Source organism: Streptopelia decaocto, assembly GCF_964273445.1.
Source record: "Streptopelia decaocto genome assembly, chromosome: 7".
Taxonomy (NCBI): Eukaryota; Metazoa; Chordata; class Aves; order Columbiformes; family Columbidae; genus Streptopelia; species Streptopelia decaocto.
This window is the reverse complement of record NC_138661.1, coordinates 66,075,075-66,096,755: the sequence shown is the minus strand read 5'-3', so window position 1 is coordinate 66,096,755 and position 21,681 is coordinate 66,075,075. Positions and strand designations below refer to the sequence as shown.

At 41.1% G+C, this 21,681-nt stretch overlaps 1 protein-coding gene across 1 annotated transcript in view; it reads left to right on the top strand.

The window, feature by feature from the left end:
- Nucleotides 1-21,681, top strand: part of SHANK2 (SH3 and multiple ankyrin repeat domains 2) — a gene marked incomplete at both ends in the record, with an annotated part of 273,237 nt that overhangs the window by 239,848 nt on the left and 11,708 nt on the right. The window contains 3 exons of the mRNA XM_082059244.1: nucleotides 18,060-18,190; nucleotides 19,223-19,355; nucleotides 20,459-21,678. Coding sequence (XP_081915370.1) covers nucleotides 18,060-18,190; nucleotides 19,223-19,355; nucleotides 20,459-21,678 — 1,484 coding nt within the window. The remainder of the gene's footprint in view (nucleotides 1-18,059; nucleotides 18,191-19,222; nucleotides 19,356-20,458; nucleotides 21,679-21,681) is intronic.

The window sequence follows — 21,681 nt, the reverse complement described above, 5'->3', positions numbered from 1 at the left end:
GAAGAAGCTCATGGTCTCAATAATGTCTCATGGCAAAGAATTCCACAGGCTAATTATGTGCTGTGTACAAATGTATTTCCTTTTTATTGGTTTTTAATTGTGATGCCTTTAATTTTATTGAATGTCACTTGTTATGTAATAGAAGAAAAAGGATAAATAGAAAATCCCCATTGGTTTTCCCTTAGAGTATATATCTTTTGTAATTTCTCCTAGCTAAGCCAAACAATATGATTAAAATATATATATATATATATATATATATACATATATATATCTTGCAGTCTTTACAGTCACTTGCCTGGCTCTGAACTCTACTTATGGTTTTATTGACGTGTTTTTAGCTACACTGTTCTCCACAATACTGAGCAGACGATCTCAGTTGTTCTCTTTCAAAGAGTTAATTCAAAATATGGCAGATAACATGTGCTAATGATTCCACTTCAGTCTGCAAAATACCCTATTATCATAGTTTGAAAGCCCCAGTATCAATAAGTTGCCCCAATTACTGTTTTTTAAAAAGAATTTAGAAAAAACAATTGTACATGTTTCCCTAATATCTACAGGGGAGCAACTCCTTATAGTTAAAGAATAAACCCCGATAAACTCTGCTTTTGCCAAGCTGTTTATCTGCTGTGGTTTGATAGAAATGTGTGTAGCAAAGGCTGGTAGGGAGAGACTTAACTTCTTAGAGGGCAGAAAAATGTTGATGCTCAAAATGACAGACAAGGATTTAGCGTATAAAAATTACCTTCAGAATTGATTCACAGTTCATTCCCTTTCTATTTCCAAGCTTCAGTACGGAAGAAGAAGGGTAAGGGGAAGCATTTTGTCTCTTGTTTAACCTGTTTCTCACCTTTCCATAGTGAAGGATAATAACATAACGTAAATGTTGGCATACGGTCCAGTTTATTTTATGGTGTCAACTGTACATTAATTATTGTATATGTTTTTTAGTTATTTAGTTAATAAATTGCAAACACACTAAGAGCTCAAACAGAAGACTACATTTGAAAATATTTTTCCCGCATTTCTTCCTTTTGTCTCCTTTCCTTCGTCTTATCTTTTTATTTTTCCTTCTCTGTACCCAACTCTTTTTCCAAACCCTTCCATACCATCATCTCCTCATAGTTCCTGTGCTAACTGGCAGCCACAGAGAACACGTGGCCAATAACATCCTCAGTGTAGTCCTACGTTAGTGACCTCACTTGTCTTCTTGGTGGCCAAATGTGACTCCCATCACCACCGCGCTGTCTCTGTCTCAGGAAATAGGGATCTTGCACACACCACTTGAACTTTTTTGACCTGGAGAAATGCTGCTCTGCACAATTTTTAGGTTTTCAATAGAACATCTTCCACGCTGTCCCGTATGCATGGAGTTGCCCTCCCTGAACTGATTCATAAGGCCATGACCTTCTCCTTGAGATCTCTCCTAAAGACCCATTTCCCCTGTGATCCCTATTAAACAATCATCTCAGTAATGAGGGCTAGGCAGAGGGGTAGGTAGACATAGCGGTGCTACTTTATAACTGTATATATATGTATGCAAAGTTTTGTTGGTGTTTAGCTGTATTTTTCCATACTCCTGTATGTCATTTTGCTTTCGTAGATTGTGAGCTCTCCTGAGCAGGGACTGTGTCATTTACACGTTTTCATGGTGTCCAGCCCAAGGAAGAGTCTCAAACCTCCCCAGGTGGTAGCGGATAAAACAGTCCATGTCCTGGTCCTGCTGCTCAACCAAGTTCAGTGTCACGGAAAGGAAAGCCAGGCTGTAGGCAGTGTCCTTTCTCAACAGGGAAGCTTTTGCTTTTTAATGCTAAATGGGACAAAATCGGGTTATTTTCCACTCTTTAATTTTCTGCTCTTTCCTGACCTCTTTCCTGGTCACTGGGTTTCCAGCTAGTGATATTTTCCATCCTCCATTCAGAGAATACGACAGTGTAGACCCCATTGCTACTGGTATTTTTCTGAAAAAATATGGTTTGGCAGCATATAAGAAAAAACCTTTACGTTGTCATTGTAGAATCTTCTGTCAACCAAAAGCTCAGTCTTTTGGCTAAGAGGTGAGGGAGGCATTAAGATGAAAATAATGACTTTTGTGGTCCTGTGTGACTGGTTTTGTTGGTTGTGTTTTGAGAGGGGATCTGGTTCATTAGGAGGGTCAGAGAAGGGAAGGACATAGGCTGTATTTTTTATGTTTGGGATAGAAGATACTACGTTTGTGTCTGAAGAGATGGGTAATCAGATCTTTAGGTTCACAGCAGTATGGCATGGGCAGTATTATCATTTTATTGCAGTTGCGTAGCAGAAATCACTAAAAAGTAAACTGGGCATCATCTGTGCCGCTGACTTTCTGTGTGCAGTAGTTGGCTGACGCAGGGGATGGCATCCGACTTCCAGACGTGTGTTTGGAGGGGATGTGTTTTCAGTCGTTAAACTGTTTTCTGGATTTTGTGGCATATCGGGGAGGGGAAAGACGCCTTCTTTTTCCTTTTGGGACTTGTAGGTTTTCAAGAATTGTTGGATGAGTAAGTTATGGCAACATGTAAACTAACAGTTAGTTGTAGCAGCACTAGGTAAAGTGTAGTTAGCCCATTAATACTGAAGAATAACCAAAACTTTCATGCAGCAAATTAAAAAGAAGATTTGAAAATACTCTAAAAATAACACATAAGAAGAAAATTTATGAAACACCCAATGCATTATTTTGATCATAATTTTCTTCATCAAGACAGAAAATAGATATCATTAGAGTTTCCAAATTAATATTTTAAAATAATAAATCTAATTCTGTTCATAAAAAGTTTACGTGGCTCATGAAAAACTTGTGTTTAAAGGGTCTTTCCTTCAGTTTTTGTTTCGACTTGTTGATCAATAACTTCTTGTCGATGGAGAATTTTAAAATTATAGGATACTTAAGGAACCCATCCATAAACTAAGATCTGCAAATGTCTAGATATATGATTTAAAAGTTCCATCCTCCTAACCTTTCTCTACTGCCGGGAAATGGGTTTGATTCAGTAAGCAATTTGGAATTTTCAGTGAAAGCTGAAGTGGACAATGTCTAATTTTAAAAACCTAATCTAAAAATCTTTTAAGAGGAAGTGCAACATTAAGAATAGCGGAGGCTAGATTTTCACAGTGAAATGGGAATGGCAAGAGAAATAATTCTTCTACATTAACAAATATTATTTGACAGTGTTACACCAGTGTCAGTTGTGAGCTGGGGGAGTGGTTTGTTTGGTTTTAGATTTGAAATGGTAATCAATATAAAATAATCCCTTGATATGTGTTCATACTGATCTTTGGGTTTTGATGTGGGCTGCAGCATCAAATACAAATGTAGGATTTTCCTCCTTTGAACTCTTTATATATGCTAGTACCACCTGTGAGATACAGAACAAGTGTGATAGCGTCAACACAGAAAATCGTTACCTGACATCAAGGCTTAGTGGCATTTGAATAGAAAAATATCAGTTGATGGCATTCAAAAGAAATATTATTAGCTCTGTCTGCAATTAGCATCCACACTTCATCCCATTCCTGTTGTCCATTGTTTCAAAGGTGGCACATTCTTATGGCATCTGAAACAATGAAATTGCAGAGCAAATATATATAAATGAATGCCAAACAGCGGATTACCTTACGGTGTCATGTTATGTTTGAAGAAACGGCTCACAAAGACGTCTGGGTTCAAAATTCATTTGTGTATTTCACTGTGGTGGAGTTGATGATGGAGATTTGTCTGCAGGAAACAATGGGAATACCATCAAAGCAACTTTTACAGCACTCACAGCGTCGACTCCTTCGATAGTTTCCAGCATCTCCAATGCTTCTACGTTGGAAGAAAGTTTTCTGATCTTCACCAGACACTGTATATTAGAAGATGAGAGCAAGAGGCATCAGGCTTAATGAAGAATTATTGAAGGGTATCCTTGTAAGTAATTGATTTGTATTACATATTTGAAATTCTAGTGAGATAGCAATATAATAATGAGAAAAAGGTTGTCATCAGGTTGTCATTTTTCATAAGCACAAAGCAGTGACTCTGGGTGGTGTTTGCGAAGTATATGTGTGAAAAAATATGGGCCCCATTTTCTTTGTTGATGTAGCAAGGTTACAGGTTTTATGACTTGTAGTCTGACTTGTGGGGGGTGTAAGAAAGCATAGGATTAGGACCCTGCCTACAACATATGTGCTTTTAAACACTGTAACCAAAAAGTATTGCGACAGAAAACCATGCAAATCGCCATGTTTCAAGAAAAACAATCCTAACCCTGTGGTTTCCGCTGGAAAAATAAAATTTGCCCTATAGTTGGCAATGTACTGATAAGCAACGTTTGGCACAGAATCTTAAATTAGCAGGTAACTTTCAGTACCAAACGCTTCTTTAAACCAGGGTTTATGTTGCATGAGGTGGGCAGCTCCAACTAACATTTTGAGAACCCTGAGCAGAGGTCACTTGACCCTCTCTGTGGGCGTTCTCCTCATTGACACTAGTATTACTTTGAATTTGACCGTTGATTTTTGAGTACGTAGCGCCCTTTCATGATACTTGTTTTTCTTTGCTACAGGACAGTAATTGAAAAGGTTTTCAAAACCTTTCTGCATCAGCCAAACAAGACAATGGTATAAAAGAAGTTGGAAAAGGAATTGTAAGTGTTAAAGAAAATGTGGGGTTTGGAAACAGATGAATTAAATATGTTGGCTTACGTGAGCATCCCTTGCTATATGCAGATATTATTAATTGGATATCTAACCACATATTCAAAATCATGAGTGCTTGAGGAACGGTAAAAATTGCATGTGTTTCCCAATATGGTACAGTTAGGGCAGTGGAAAAATTTTCAACACTTTTAATGTGTTCTCTCTCTTTTTCAGGAGCCAGGGAGATGAAGGACTTATCTCCCTCATCTCAAAACTCCCTTTGCTGCTATTTCTCTTTTTTTCCTTCAAATGTTCATACACCCATGTTAATTAATTTCTAACAGAATTTAAAATAAATGTCTTTAGATAATTCACCATAGTTCGTTTGGTTTTTCCCCTTGTTGTGGAAGCGTGAGAGTAAGTGCAAGAACAGAGAAGGCTGCAAGTGTCTTAGGTCCTCCACCTTTCCTTTTGGTTTCTTTCGGTTGATTTTCTTTTGTGGCTAGGCCAAATTTTCAAATGCTGTCTCTTAAACAGAACATCAAATTGCCGCTTAAATTCCACCTGGCTTGCAGGGTAGGAGTGGGTATTGACTATATTCTCTGTTTTTGTTCTTAAACAGAAACCACTGTTAGACAATGACCATTCCTCTTTCAAGGTAGGCTGAATTATAAGGCTTCAGGATTGCAGGTGCATTTTAAATGCCTGTATCATTATTTCCTTAATTGAACATACTGTTAAAGAGCTGGTACTTGAAAATTGTATCTGTAGAAAGAATTTGAGCGCATCAGTTTCCTGCCTTCGTTAAAATTACTTTGGATGGTGTGACTATGTAAATGTGATTTACGTGTGCTAACGTGAAGGTATTTTCAGCCCTAAAAACACAAATAAGACTTTCTTTCAAGAAAGTTTTGGTAGTTCTTTATTGTGAGTACATACCAATCATTTGCATAAATCATGTAATGGTATTTATAGATACTCTATGCTGAATGATTAATTTTAGTCACTAAACAGTTTTAATGTTTCACTGATTTATTTTTCTTCTTTTTTATTTTTTTTAATTTTAGTGTACTTTTTAAATTTTAGTGTACTTTAGTACTTTGTAGAGCTCATAGTATCCCAGAGAACATTCACGTATTTTTATTTAATTTTCATAGAAGGAAAGTCTTTCAAATGGCTTATGCTTTTGACTGTATTGCAAAACACTTGCGTTATTTCCTCGTTCTGCTAACTGCTAGAGTAATATTCTCTGCCTTTGTTTGCAGTGTGGTAAATATGTGATTTTGGCATTATGGTTTAAGCACAATCCTGCAAATTGTTCACTTGGGGTGGGGCTGGAAGAAATTAATTCTAGATTAAAATGTGCTCATGGTGGCAGATTTATGAGGATTAGCCTAATTGTCTAAATGAAACCTCAAACCATTCCGTCACTTTATGTTTTTAACTATGCATTTGCATGACAACTGTAGGCTGAACTTGTCGTTTCTTTCCTCTAAATATGATCATAAACAACAAATCTGGATTTAAATCTTAACCTTTAACATTCTTACTCTGAAACAATGCTTTAGCTAAGGTTAGCCTTTTCATTCTCAGCAGTATGTTGAAGGCCTAGTTATACTTTACTTTTGGTCTTTCATGAAATTTTATAGCTAAAAAGAAAGACAGTAGTTTTCAAAAATATAGCTAATATAACAGAGATCCTTTTTTAACCATCTACAAATAGGAGTCACCTGTTTGTCCCCAGGGCACTACAGATCTGTTCATCAAGTACAATTGCTTCTATGACATAAAACATTATGATAAGAACGTCTATGGTCTGATCAACCTCTCTTTTGAAATCAGCAGGTTCTCATCTTTCTGCTGCCGCCCCATTAGTACTGGAAAACTGTTCTAGAATTTTGGTCATCTGCTTCTTTGAAAGCGTTGTCTAGATTCCCATATGTGGTTTGTCCAAATTATACTTTACATAGTTCCCCCCACCCACAGATATTCACCCTGAAGTATCTATCAAGTAACTTCCCAGCTGTTCTTTTACTAACTGAGCAGGGCAAGGTCTTTTGAATATATATATATATATATATATATGGGAAGTGACAAAAATGTAAAAGGAATACAATGTAAATAAGTGCACCTACTTGTTTTAGTTGCCTTTTTTTTTTTCATATGTGCAAACTGATAATTATACACATAATTGCTCATGTTATTATTCTAAAAACAAGCTACTTATAGTTAAAAATAAAATACGTTTAAAGAATTAATCCATAGGATAAATGCAACACCACAGCTGTATTTTAATGTAGTTTAACCTAATCCATACTTTTCTCATAAGCACACATTAAGACTACCTCTTTAGTTTTGTTATTGCTTATATAACTGATCTCTGTGGACTATTGACAAGGAAACAAATTCTATCAGCTTACGAAAGAAATTAAACTAAACTTGCAAACTCGTATTTAGGGAAGGCGATGGAACAAAATCTGTGCATATGCAGTATCTGACATTAAGGGCTACGTGCCCAGACCTGTTGACACCAACGAAGAACGAATGTCCTGTGATTCCCATCACTTTGCAAAAGGAAAAACACTTGTGCCCAATATTTGACTGTGGTTGCCTGCAGATGCTAGAAAAGGTGGGTGATGCTACAGCGCGTAGGTGCAATTGGCTTTGTGTGAAGTTTTGCATAACCGATGGCGCCTGGTACAGTTTCTGTCTGTATCTATCTTAGGTATTTACAAGGCATCTATCACCTTGGTACCTAAGCAGTTTGAAAAATGCACCCAGCCCAGGAGGCATCATGCAGATACAGGCAGAGGCCCAGGTCCAGAGCAGCAGAGGCAGGTCCCAGGAGGCTCCCCAGCTGTGGTACCGCTGCTGTTGAGCTCCTGGCCCACTTGGTGTGGCCAAGGAACGTCTCCACCTACTTGTCAGCAGGAAGACGGTACCCCCACCCCTCACGTCCAGCTCCACTGGTGGGGCGTCTGAAATGGAAATGTAATGGAAAAGGCAACGATCCGGTAGCAGAGGTGAAACAGAAATGGTGGGATTTCAAAAGGAGGGATTCTTAAAGAGCAGCACATCTCAGGGGAGGGATCAACTGCCAGTCCAAGTGGCAGGTAAGGCACGACGCAGGCATAAATCTCAAATGTTCTTCAGTGAACGAAAGTTAAACAAATACCTCTGATGTCTCTAAAGTTTGTCTATATCCAAAGCCCTGCTCTGTTCTTGGCCTCTGTCTCAGTCCTCTATCCCTACAGCTCAATCGACTGTTCGGTTCTCTGTGTATCTTAACGCAATAATTGCTACGATCCTGAATATGTCTAACAACAAACTTAAAGGACTCTCACTGGTGTCGCATGTTGTGGTGCAAAGAGACAGAACGGTGTAGCAGTGCTCCAGAGTGATGGACACATCCATGAACCTAAAGGCTGGCATAATCCTGGCTTCTAATCACCATGTTCAGAACAGGATGGGGCAAACTTGCAGGCACAAAACTTGGAGCAGTTCTCCTGTGGCCACCAGGAGCAGTTGCTGAACCACCACATCAGACCAAGCTCCGTACCAGCCCAGTGCAAACACCCGTCCAGGCAGCCGGCTACGACCTTTGCTGCCAAAACAGAGGACCTGTCTAACGGGAAAGAAAGGAAGACAGCCAGGACTTTGATGTAGGTTCACTAGTTACAGTTAAGTGGACCACCTTAATAACAGGTCTCATTTTTTCCTCAAACACAGCCGAATCAGTGAGGTAAAACAACAAACTCTTCAGAATCCTGTGAGTCCCGTGTGGCTTTTGGAAAGAGTTGCATAGGACTCACAGGGATCAAAGACTAAAGTGCAGCGGGTCACTGACTTCCAGAAGTTTTTATTTCCTTTAGCCCAAATGCGTACTCCTTTCTGATCCCCTTGGTCATTTGAGGATCAAAAAGGGAGTCATGCCATGTCAGAGCAAGGGACATGAGGTCAGGAACATGAAGCAAGTCACAGCTTTGGAGGCTGCCAGTTTGTTGGCCAGTATCACTAGGTATAAATATATATATAGAAGCCAGAAGTGACCTATTTTGCCTGTAAGTCTTATATATCAATGTAAGCAAAATGCTTCATGTAGGAATGGTGTGTAAGGTGGAAACAACTAGAAAGATCAGGGCATCTGACCTCTTCACTTCACACCTAAGGAAGCCAGCTGTGCTTCCTTGTACCCACTGTATTTAAAGCTTGGATTTAAGAGAGATTTTTTGGTTTTAGCCAATTGATGGCTAAGAAAGATCAACCATCTTGATGTATAGTTTGGTCCAAAGCCGATTTTGACTTGAAAATCTCAGTGCCCTCTCTTTTTCTTTTTCTTTTTCTTTTTTTTTTTTTTTTAAGAAGTCCCCCCTTTGCCAAGGAAATGAGGTGAAGGCAAAGCTGAGGGAACTCCTTCAGCCAGCTTTAATCCTACTGTTGGCAGCTGGGCAGAGCAGTCAGCCTCTTCTTTGGCCAATAAGGACAGTTTTTGGCCGGTTAGGACAGTTTCTGGCCAAACCAAGTTTTCCAATGCCCCTCCTGTAATTGCCACACTTTTTCCACAGCACCAACCCAACCTCTGGTGCCATCAACTTACCAAGTTCTGCTTGGATTTTAGGGTGACCTTTGGTCATCAAGGAATGGATTTATTGGGCAGAGACTGTCACAATCATCAAAGTGGTGTCAGTCATTGACCTTCAGGCAGTTTTCCCAACATTGCCCCATAGTGAATGAAAACCCATGTAAGGCCACGTCTATAGTGCAGCCTCGATTTCCCCATGTCCCACATCAATGCTTCACAAACCTTCATGCAACTGGAGTTATTAGAGTTGTTGAACACTTTGTTATGAATAATCACAGCTATACATATTCCTCCTTTTCATTGCTAGTCAAGTTAACAAACTTATCCTAAAACCTGTGAATGTATTCATTATTCATAAGTATTCGCCAATAGTTTCCACAATTAACTTTCTCCCCATGGTTTTTCACAGACAGTTTGCTTGTACCCTTTGTCATTTGTGTCATTGGCCACCTATGCCAGATGCTGTTCTTTCAGCTCCGAAAGGCTGAAAATAACTGCTTAGATGGATACAAAATGGTGAATTTTCTTAGAGAATTAGGAGCTTTGCAAAAATTGGTAATGCCTTTTCATAGAAACTTTTCTTTGCAAGCCTCTGGCAAATGTGTAAACATGCACAAATAACAAAAGTGTTACAATCCCCCTGAATCTGAAGAAACTAAACTCAGCGATACTATTTACAGAAATATTCATACATTAATGTGGGGTTTGGAGTTTTTTATTTTGTTTTACTTCAGTTTTTGGCTTCTAATTTAGTTTGGTTCTATTACCAATTGCTAGTTGGGCTCTGTTTAGAACACTTGTCAGAAAAATGGAGTTTTCAAATATGGGGAATTTTCTGATGACATCTCAAAAGAAATGCAAAGAGATTTTGTATGACCAGTGGCTCTACCAGAGTGAATATATATGATCCCTTATCTTTCTCTGATTCCGTAGAATTTAACTGAAATGTGTGTTTGCTATGTGTGGTAAAAGTAGGTCCCCTGTTTTTTCTGTTCTTTTTTCATGTGTACTCAAGTAGGAAAATGCAGAGAAATCATTTCATGGTCCTACACTATAGTTGTTAAGAGAGATTTGTTAATGAAGGCTTGCAGCTATGGCTGTATTAGCAAAGGGGGACAGGAATTGCAAAGGAAGAAGCAGTTATTACAGTTAAGTTGATATACAGTCCCTTTCAAATCTCCATGGAGTGGAAGAGCCAATGATTGCATGACAGTTTGTCCCCCAGATTCATTTTCATAAGGAGCTCATACCTTTTTACAAATACAATCTCATCCTCACTTTCCATAAAACATGCAACTGGACAGTCCAGCCAGGCACAGACAGAATGTGAATACTTTGAATGTGAATACTTTGAAGTAGTGAATATGCTAAATGCACAAATAATATCCATTATTTCAGCATTTTAAAAAATTATAATTATATCAAGCCATAAAGAATTCCTTTTAGAGCAGTATAATATTGGAGGCACTTGGGTGCAGAAATAATGAGTGCCAGATCAGGACAGAGAGGGATGGATATATAGGAGGAGGGATCCTTGGGTCTATCAGAAGGAGCTTTCATTTAAAACCATATAAAATTGTAAAAAAAAAAAAAAAAATTAAATCAATCCAAAAAGCCCTGATTCATAAACAGAACTAGAAGTATCATTTAACATGACCTCAGCAACGCCTTCCAGATGGAAGCTTACAGCTTCTAACTGAGGTCCGAAGAGCAGCATATCGAGTATTTCATAGAGCAGAAATTGATCCTTAAAGAATAACATTTTTCATGCCAGAGAACAGACATGACACGGATCTGGCATTCAGACCCCTGATAGCGGGAGCAGCACTGGCAACCAGCAACAGTCGGACGCTGCTGTTCAGGTCACAGTCGGACCGACAACAGCGCTTCTCTCACATATCCCTTGCCTGAGTACGAGAAATGCGGGTTCTTTGGGCCACCTTACTGCAACATTTTAGCCAGACCGCCCCAGATTAATTTCTGATGACCAAATTGTCCCCCCCAAAAAGCCAAAGTGGACTCATTTTTTTTATCTAAAGCACAGAAAGGCTGAGAGTTACTTGTGTAATCAAGAAGGCGCTGGGCAGATCATGCTCTACTACGAGCCAGTGATCACTGTGGGTGCAAAAAGCTTGGCCATCTGTAGCACTTGGGAGTAGGGGAGGATTTAGACTAAGCACAAACATCATATCCTCCTCCTTAAGATCCATGATGATGCCTCTTTGCACACTACGCTGCCACAGGGAAACACTTGCACCCAGGTTACCACCATGTGCCCTCAGGCAAGGGAAGAGGTAGCAAGGGGAGGACAAAATTAAGTTTGTTTTCAGAAGACGATGAGATCCTGGCGAGCAATGCCCTCAGATAGCGTTACCTAGTGTTTAGAGAAAAGAACAAGAAAATCCGGCGAATGTTGGGGAGGGCATTGCTCGCGGGATACATGCTGGGGACGGCCACCGTCGTGCTGCAGCAGTGATTTGGGAGAGAGCGCACTGGGGGTGGGGATGACGTGAGACGTCGGACAAAAGCGAAGATAGCCAGCAGTGCTTCAGAACAACAAAAAGGGCTGCCCTCAGCCAGTGGTGGAGCACATCTGGCACCCCAGGAAGCTCAATTGGACACTTGGCCCAGGGATTTCTGACTGACACCACTGCAGTGCATAGGTGAGCTTCTCGCTAGGGTCACTGCCATTGCCTGTCACAGTCACGATGAGGTGAATTGGTAGTTCCTGCCGTGGGATGCAGCATGGCTGTGTGTGTTCTGGGTACAGGACAGTGTGCATTTTTTTTTTACCAAAAGCAGTTAATAATGTCAACTGCCACGTGCCCAATGCAGTCACTAAACTTTAGTCCGCCCTTCCGTTTGCCCAAACACATACACTCTGGCTTCCCAACTGGCTTCTTTCTATGTGTTGTCCAATGCATGTAGATACCTCCATCTACCTGGCCTCAGATACAGTGGTTGTTGCTCCTCTATTTGATTGCCAGATGTCACTGGGGAACAAGATGGGGAGGTTCCTGGATCCTCGGGGCAAGCCGGCCGTCACCGAGGGAGCTCGCCGTCCACGCCGGCCGAAGAACAGGAATCCTCGGTGCCTGCCTCTGACGAAGACTCGCCGGCCAGGACCACAGAGAGCTGGCAGTGGCCGTTGTCCTCGTCTGAAACGCACAGCAACGTTGGGGAGGATTTTGAGGGATTTCAAACGCCGGCGCGGACTCCGGAGTGTACCATGGACATACAGTCTCCCGGGGATCAGTCACTCAGTAGGACTCCTCAGTTTGAAAGTGACTCTCCTGAGGAGGAGGGCAATGATGAGATGAATGAAGAGAACCGCGGTGTTGAGCCTGTCCCTAGGGATCGGGGTTGGAGAGGGCAGCCCCAACTAACAGAGGGAGAGAAGCTGTTGATGGAAACCAACAGTAGGATTGTGCAGCTGCTGGAAAATATCAAGAGGGAGCATGCACAGTCCATGGGTCTCATGTCGCAGTCCATGGGCCGTATGGAGCTGCAGCTGGGCATTGTGGCTACCTCCACAAGAGCCATCCATAACTACCTGTCAGAGATTTTAGCTTTCCTCAAGCAGCCAAGGACGCAGGTCCTTGAAACACGCATCTCCCAAAGAGCCACCCCCCATGTCGAGTTAACCTGTGCCTCGACATGGACCGGTGAGGACGCAGTGGCATCCTCCACTGTGTGCTTACCAGGGGCCGAAGGGACGAGCGACTCTCGAGAACCACCGCAGGCCACCCTGCCTTGTCGCAGTGGCCGGCTGCAGAGAGCCATAACCGAGAGGGCCTCGTTGCCCATGCCTCCACGCCAGGCAAAAGGGGGAGGGAAGAAAAAATAACCACACCATAGGATTTTTAGGGTTTTTTTTAATGTGCCTGTCCTTTTAATTCTTAGCCATAAGGCCATCAGTGGCAGAATTTCAACCATTTCCTACATTGGCTAACATTGTATTCTGGCTGACTAGATTAGTCTAACATTTTGTAGTTTATATTTGCACTGTTAACGATGTGTGCTGCTGGTATTTGAAGAACATTTGCCTCTGTTCTTTCACTTTAACTTCATACGAGCATTTTTTTACTCTGTGCCAGGCATTCATTGCTTTTCTTACAAATACAAGTCATTTCTTGAGGCAGCTGTTTTTTGAGTTTTCTTTCTCCATTATCCCACCCCCTCTGAGCAAGCATTCTGGACTTGGTGGTAAGTATACAGGTCTTGGCAATACTCGCCTCCAAAACTGTGTTCGATCAGTCTTTGCCTGGTGTTTCTGGCATGCCAGCCTGAGGTGTTGGGGTTAGCCTGTACCGGATCATGATCATTCTTATCCTCTGTGGGTCTCACAAACTCACTTTCTAAGACCCTCGGTGGAGCTAATCCACATGTCTTGGCTATGTCGTACAATAAGTAATGTTGCCAGGATCATACCTCATATTTACCTTTTTGGGGGCCTGTATAGTGGCGTGCCACCAGATCTATCTAGGCACCTGACTCTCATTTTCAAAGTTCCTTTTATGATGGATCTGGTGGTTTGATGGGCAGCATTATAATTTTTCCTCTGAGAGAGTCTGGGGATTTGAAAGAGGAGTCGCTAAGCAATGTGTTCTACGGGGATAAGAGCCCTCTCCTGCAACAAATCTATTAGGAGGAGACTGTCCCCTGTAATTATCACAGATATTAATTATTTAAGAAACAAAAAAAAGCCACTTGCCTAGCAGCCAGACCTCTTGAGAATGTAAAAGTCATGACATGCTGTTGGGTACTGTGCTCCTATGTCTGTGATTAAGAGCTTTTCATCAGAGACGACCTACATGTTTGATAAAATGCAACTCCTTTCTGTGCCTTTAGGCCATCTAATTTCCTGAGGGCTGGCACCCTGAGCAGAGCACGGGTGCAATTGATAACCCACAGGGCAGATGGAAACGCACTTTTGCAATAAATTATTTTATATCTGTTGGTGCTGCCTCTCTCGGGGGAATTTAATATAGTGGCACTCAAATTGCTATATGCATGCAGAGGCATCAGACTGGCTTATCCATGTGGTATCCCTGACAGTTCTCCGAAAGGATGCTCTGACCAGGAGCCCCTTGAGCGGTGGTAACTAATTATCACAGGTGTAGCATGGCTCCTGTGTTTGACTCTCAACATACCATTGTAACTTCTCGTAAAGGTTCAGAAGAGTTTATACGGCAAAGCAGTGATGAATTCCTCCTCTGGCAAATACTAGAGAATAATTGTAGGCCTAAAAATCCTCTTCTATGTTAACAACAGAGCTGTGCTCTCTGTCCAGTGAGCCATAGACTCTTCTTTCTGCAAGACTGAGGTTATTTAAAATAAAGCAGATAGTATTTTGTTATTCTACCAGTCAGCCACATTTTTTTTCCCTTATGAGTGTGTGTGCGTGCGTGCTTGTGGCTGTACTTTGCTAAATGACTGGTTTACCGATGAAATGCAGCTGGCATGGCCAACCTCCAACGTAGGCTTTTTCCACTATGGAATATTTCTTCCCTTCCACCTACGTCCAGCTGCGTTCCTTTTAAGAATTCCATTGGAGGCGTTCTTCCTTGGCCACGCTGTCGACACACCTCTATACACTGGGTACAAATTTTTGCACCCGTTCTGTCACTTTTTTATGCCTCTTTTATTAAAGCTGTTTGTAAAGGTATCCTCAGAGAATTTCCAACGCAAGCTTGTGAGATTCCCCTCTCATTGGTACGAGAAATGCATGCTGCAGAGTATTTAAGATCACGAGGAGGTTGGGAGAGGAGCCGATTAGCGAGCCTGACAAATTATTCCAGTATGTGCGGCCTTTTGGACGTGTGTTTCTGGTGCATACATGGTTTGCACACTGGTACTGTGGATATGAACAGCCTAGTGGAAGCCAAAGGCAACTGAAAGTTTGTCCCAGTATGCTTACGTCTTATTTCTTTGGAATGAGTTTGAATGCAGCTAAATACAAGTGAGCCAGTTCATTTTCTTGGCCTAATTAGCACGTCTGATAATACAGTGGGAATGTTTTTATTTTACACAGTGCTTTCAGTTCCAAAGCGTGGTACGTTTGCTGCCAGGTGCTCAGATTTTGTCATATTCTGCAGGACCCGCCATGTAGCTGCTGCCATTTAGAATGAATCTCGTTCCACACGCTGGCTGCTTCTGTAGCTTCCAATTTATCGTTGTAGTTTTAAAATGGCAACCTCCACTCCACCTTGGTTTTCTGATCAAAGGCAGTAGAGCAAAAGAAGCAGCTGCGCAGATGTAGCGGTGCTACTGTTGGAAACACAACGCAAGGAACCCCTAAAGAGTTCCTTGCAAAGCAGCTTCAGCTTTAACCTGCTCTCCTCTCCCTTTTCTAAGTGCTCCAGGCAGACTTGGCAAAGCATAAAGCACCACCTGAATGGGAGCAGCTATAGGGTGAGAAGGACTGAGAACCTGTCTACAGACAAGAAACCTGCAATAAACTTATGCAAAACGAAGGGTTTTTTCCAACTGGAAACAGTAGATGGTATTAAGAACGGGTACCAACTGATATTTTGGTCAGATCCAAAATCAGGATCTGACTTGGAGTATTGTCTAGCAAAATCAATGCAGTTGGAGGGTGTATATGTTTCATCCCCAAACAAATATTTTCATGCTTTTCAAGTGTCTGTCATAGCCTCATCGCTCTTTCCCTGTAGCTTTTTGTTGTCTGAATGGGTATATGGTTACATGTGTCTGTTAAAATTAGAGGGGATCAGTTCTTACGTGGTATATTTATATTTCTTATTTACGGAGTTTGAGTACCTAGTGCTTCAATTCCAAAACTTCCTTCTTTCCGTATCCCAAAGACCAGTTGTTTGGCTTCTGGGACGATAAGAAGGGTGGGAGAGACTTAACAGGAAATCTCTGCCCGGTTGAAGCTCTTGGTGATAGATCCCCCGAGTACGATTCTACAGTCTAGCCATATTTTTGCTGTATAGGTCAAATGCTCATGGTTACACCATTGCTTTCTGATGCCTTTTGCTGAGCAGAAGTGCAGCTATTTTTTTCTTTCAGAATTTCACAGTTTGTATTACGAAATCTTATGAAATGTGACTTGAAGTTTGTTTTATTTTTGAATACATGTGATGATTTTAAGAATTTTTTTTTTCCTTTTCTCCTTCCACTGGATGATTTAAAACACATTAAAAAATAAAGCAGACCAATGAAAAGAATTGAATGCTAACTTCAGTTGAAAAAGAAACAGCAACACTACTCTTGTGAGACAGTTTTCAACAGTGTTCAGCTTACTGGTTCTGTTCAACCTTTCCTGCCTGCTCCCTGACCCCCTGTGACACTGAAATATCCACTTCTAGGACAACCTTCATCCCAACCAGGAGGCTAAAAGTTCTTCCCTCTCTTCTTCTCCCATTTAAAATATCATCCTTGCATCAGCCAGGTCTACTGTTTAGAGGGATCAAAAGCTCTTTTCCTCCTGCCTTATTCCCATCCATATCCATATCCAGGGCCTTGAGTGAGCTGCTCTCCAGTGAGAGGTAAAGCTTAAATCCCCCAGTCTGATCCTTGGCATAGTAACACAACCTCTAGACCACCAAAAACCTGGGTTGGGTGTTTTTTTTTAAGTCTATGGTATCCTAATGAAGTAGCTACCCTTGTTTGCCAAAGCAAATAATCAATCAGTTGGGAGACGGATCTAATTGCTGAAAAGTGACATTGCTCTGACTCACGTTGTGGAAGCCCAGGAGCCAGGCTCAGGTATTTTGCTCACATAAATACCACAGGCTATATAACTAATCCTTACTTTGGTGGAACTTCAAAGCAAAAGACACTAAATTAACACGACACAGTGCAGTCTGTGCAATGGAAGGTGTAGTAAGGAAACCTGTTGGTATGATTCAAGTTTGGATTCTAGTACAGGTTCAAAAATCGAACTATTCTGCTAGCTTAGGCTAGTCATTTAATTTCTCCATGCCTCAGTTTCATAGAAGTGGCAATAAAGGAGCTGTCAGGCTCTAATTAGTTGATTATATGGTACTTTGAGGTCTTCAGTCTGAGGGAGTAACGTTATGTAGTAAGTACTGATGAAACTTACTTGTGACCAAAGTTGAAGACGGGGCTAAAACTAACACTCTAAACTTCACAAGATCTCGATTAAAGTTTCCGCTATATTCTATCATCGTGTCATATGGTAGATCAGAATCCCCAATTCAAATGTTGAAGTTCTCATTCAGATTTGGACTTCGCCTATTTGGTCGTTTTCTGGCCACAACTAAATACATTCCCAGACTGTGCAGTTATTAAAATATAAAATACATATCAAAGTTTCGTTTAAACCAATGATGCAGTTACTGATGCTAATCTAATAATCCAAGAGCGTCAATCAATTAGGATGTGATTACTTAAGGAAAATAGGCATAAAAGAGCACTTCTGGAACACTTATTATTGTCCAAAATATCACTGAAATTTTGATGACTAAGTACAGTCTGCTTATCTCTATTTGAAACAGTGCTGTACAGATTCATTTTTTCTAAAGGTCTTCTTTCCATTTCTATATAGATATTCTCCCTTCACATTTTGAAGGTTTGAAGAAGAGGATTGTTTTTCGAGTCACACTAAGTAAACATTAAATGCATGCAGGCTTAAAACTAAAGCATGCATGCTATGTAGCAGCAATAAAAAGTGCTCGGCTTGCACGACTTACGATGCTCAAGCGTTGCCTTGTTAAATTGCCAAAAAACCTTTTTCTTTGCATTTTTTTGAAAAGTAAATCTCTTCCTTTGACCTTGCAATAATTAAAGTTTCATTTTTTTTGGACAAACGATATTTATTTTACTGAATACTTTTATATTACAGATAAGGTGGATGAAATAGTACCAGTTTCCAAGCCATCAAGAATTGCAGACAATGCAACTGTGGACTCAAGAGTGGCAACTATTAAACAGCGGCCTTCTAGTAGATGTTTTCCCTCAGCTACAGATATGAATGTGAGTGGTAGCTATGAAGTACTGCTTTCATTTCTGAAACTCTTTGGAGGGAGCCTTTTGGCAGCATGCAGGGCATAAAACAGAAACTAATCGACGAACGTTGCTTTATATGCTCATTTTACTTTTATTACCTTATTAAGGCATAATCTGCTCTGTTTCTCCTAATAATTTTTTTAAAAGAAGAGCCTACATACCCCTATAAAACTTTTCTCATTATATCCTTATTATTCTGAGACCGTCACATCGACAATGTTGTAATTCAAACAGATACAAATTTGTTCTGCCCAAAATCTGAGCTGGTGAGATGCCAGCAAATTCTAAGCTTGAAGGTGTCAGTACGACACTAAACCTTAGCTAATAAAGCTTTGCTGAAAATCAAGGTACGCTAGTTCAGTTCCAACACCAGAGCTGGTGCAGCCACGCAATTCCCACTAATGTGAGAGTTTCTCCTACTGCAGGTTTTTTTTTATTATTCTTGATGGCATGTATAATATCTTGATTAAATAATGCATGATGATTTGTAAGGGAAGAATTGACATTAATACTATAGCACGTATTAAAAATTTAAACTCCAGAGCTCTGAAACCTGATTACTCTATTGCAGAATTTGCTCTTACAAAACTTCGCATATGAAAAAATAATTGGTTTTATTGCATTTTGGATATATGTTTCCATTACCCACCCCTCCAAAAGAGCATCAGTCCTGGTACAACAAGCGCTTTGCTGGGGCTGGAAGGCAATTTAGGCTGTTCTAGGGCAGTAAATGAAGTTTTGTGATGACGTCCAAGGAGGGACAGTGGAGTGCGGTGGGGTTCAGGTGATGTTCCTCAGCTCCTTGCTGGGATGCTGACGGCGTGTTTTAATAGCATTTAAATAAAGCCCAGCTTTCCCTTTCTCTTCTCCTCCTCCCCAACATAATACCTTAGAAAAAGGGATAGCGGCTTGGCAGATATGACAGAAGAGCTGTTTACATGTGAGAGAAAGACTTGCATGCTTTAATGCTTGTGGGGTTTTTTGTTTGCTTTTTTGTAGTCCATGTATGAGAGACAGGGTATTGCTGTGATGACGCCCACTGTACCGGGGAGTCCTCAAGGTCCTTTTCTGGGTATACCTCGGGGTACAATGAGAAGACAAAAATCTATAGGTAAAATGCTTCTCATATATGGTTTGCTTGTGCATTAATCACATGCTTTTAGTAACTTTGCTTCTTTCCTAAAGCATATTTCTCCAGCATCTTTGCCTCAGTGAATGACTGTTTAATTTTTATACAAAGTTCATGGAAAAAGAAGTTTGTGTGTTAGATGCTATAATTTCCACATTGTTCTTTGATGGCAGTAGGCAAGTATTATGGAATTATAATTCAATTCCTTTCTTTAGAATGTTCCCTCTAACAAGGAAAGGCAGTGAGGAGGGGAAAGAAAAAGATCAGTACAAGTCTTTTGCAGTGCATTACTAAGGCAAAATGTTATTATTTTCTTCTTTATTATTGAGGCAAAAGTGCCATAACGTTGTGTAGCCTACAAAGGGATCCCTATTGATCAAATTGAATAAAATTTGCCTCTTTTTCATTCCAAATGATATCAATAGGTGATTTTGCAAAAGAGAAAAAAAAGAGCAGGCCAAATTTTGACTTGATTTGTTCTTGGTGGTAATCTTAATAGAGATATTTATCAATTTAGAAACGCATTATGCTGATGTAAAATTAGCATCTGAATTATCCCAATATTAGCCAGTTTATTTATGTTAAAAGCCGTATTTGTAACAAAGTAATGTCATCTTTTGAAATGAAACATTCTGGTTTTTTTCCCCAATAGAATCTTTGCAGTCCCTTTGCTAAGTTTCAAATGCATCTTAAAAATTCATTAGATTCCTAAGTCGCATTATGGAATGCATTTAGAGAGTGCTAAAGCAAGGCATAAGCCACTCTGCTGCACAGAATGTCTTCCCTGTTCAATAATTTTCAAAGAAAATGTGCTTCTCTACAGCTACCTTGATAATACATAAAACCAAAACATTTTCCTACACATCAATGATCAGTTTAATTAAAATTCTGTAGTATCCTTTATAATTCTGGCATCTGGGTCTCTGGAAGTTCAGCAAGAAAAAACTGCTTATGGTAGGAATCAACCGAAAGACCTTTTTCGTAGTTTTGCATGTGCCTCGTGTCATGTGAAATGCACCCTGGCGTTTTGGGTTGGATACAGAAAAAATGCAATATGAGGGATGCCTATGGCAGACAGTGTTCTAAATATACCTTCTGTTTTATAGGAATAACAGAGGAAGAACGGCAGTTTTTGGCTCCTCCTATGCTGAAGTTTACCAGAAGTCTTTCGATGCCTGACACCTCTGAAGATATCCCACCACCACCACAGTCCTTACCTCCTTCACCGCCGCCCCCTTCTCCCTCTCTGTACAACTCTCCCAAATCCCCGACGTCAAGGAGCTATGGAACTATCAAACCTCCGTTTAATCAGAATTCAGGTTCAAAAATTTCTTTGGTGAGGCCTGAGAATGTGGGAACGATGATAAGGGACAAAGGGATTTATTACAGGCGAGAACTGGACCGATACTCTCTGGACTCTGAAGACCTGTACAGTCGGAGCGCCGCGTCTCAGGCAAATTTCAGGAACAAGAGGGGTCAGATGCCAGAAAACCCTTATTCTGAGGTTGGGAAGATCGCCAGCAAAGCGGTTTACGTGCCGGCCAAACCAGCCAGGAGGAAGGGGATGCTGGTGAAGCAATCCAACGTTGAAGACAGCCCGGAGAAGACCTGCTCCATCCCGATCCCGACGATCATCGTGAAAGAGCCATCCACCAGCAGCAGCGGGAAGAGCAGCCAAGGGAGCAGCATGGAAATCGATCCGCAGTCTTCAGAGCAACCCGGGCAGCTCCGACCCGACGACAGCTTAGGTGTCAGCAGCCCGTTCGCAGCAGCCATCGCCGGAGCAGTGAGGGACAGGGAAAAAAGGCTGGAAGCAAGGCGGAATTCCCCAGCCTTCCTTTCCACAGACCTAGGAGATGAGGATGTTGGACTAACACCGCCAACACCACGCATGAGGCAATCCAAATTTACCGACGACACGGTGTTTAGTGGTGAAGATGGGTTCAGGCAGCTGATGTCGCCGTCTCCGATTCCCGCACCTAGAGAGCCTGAAAATCTTTTTAATAGCAGCGAACCCAGCAATCAGAGTGATTCAAGGACATTAAACGCTTCGTCCAAAACGAAAGGTACTGACAACAGTACAGTGGCAGCTAAGTCCACAAACGCACCCAGCTCAGATAATTACGTTCACCCGGTCACAGGAAAGCTATTAGATCCAAACTCACCACTAGCCCTTGCTCTCTCTGCCAGGGACAGAGCCATGAAAGAACAAACACAGCAGATTCCAGGCAAAGGAGATGCTGTTAAAGCTGACCTGAATAAACCACTTTACATCGATACGAAGCTGAGACCCAATATTGAAACGACTTTTCCTGTTACTGCTACCGTC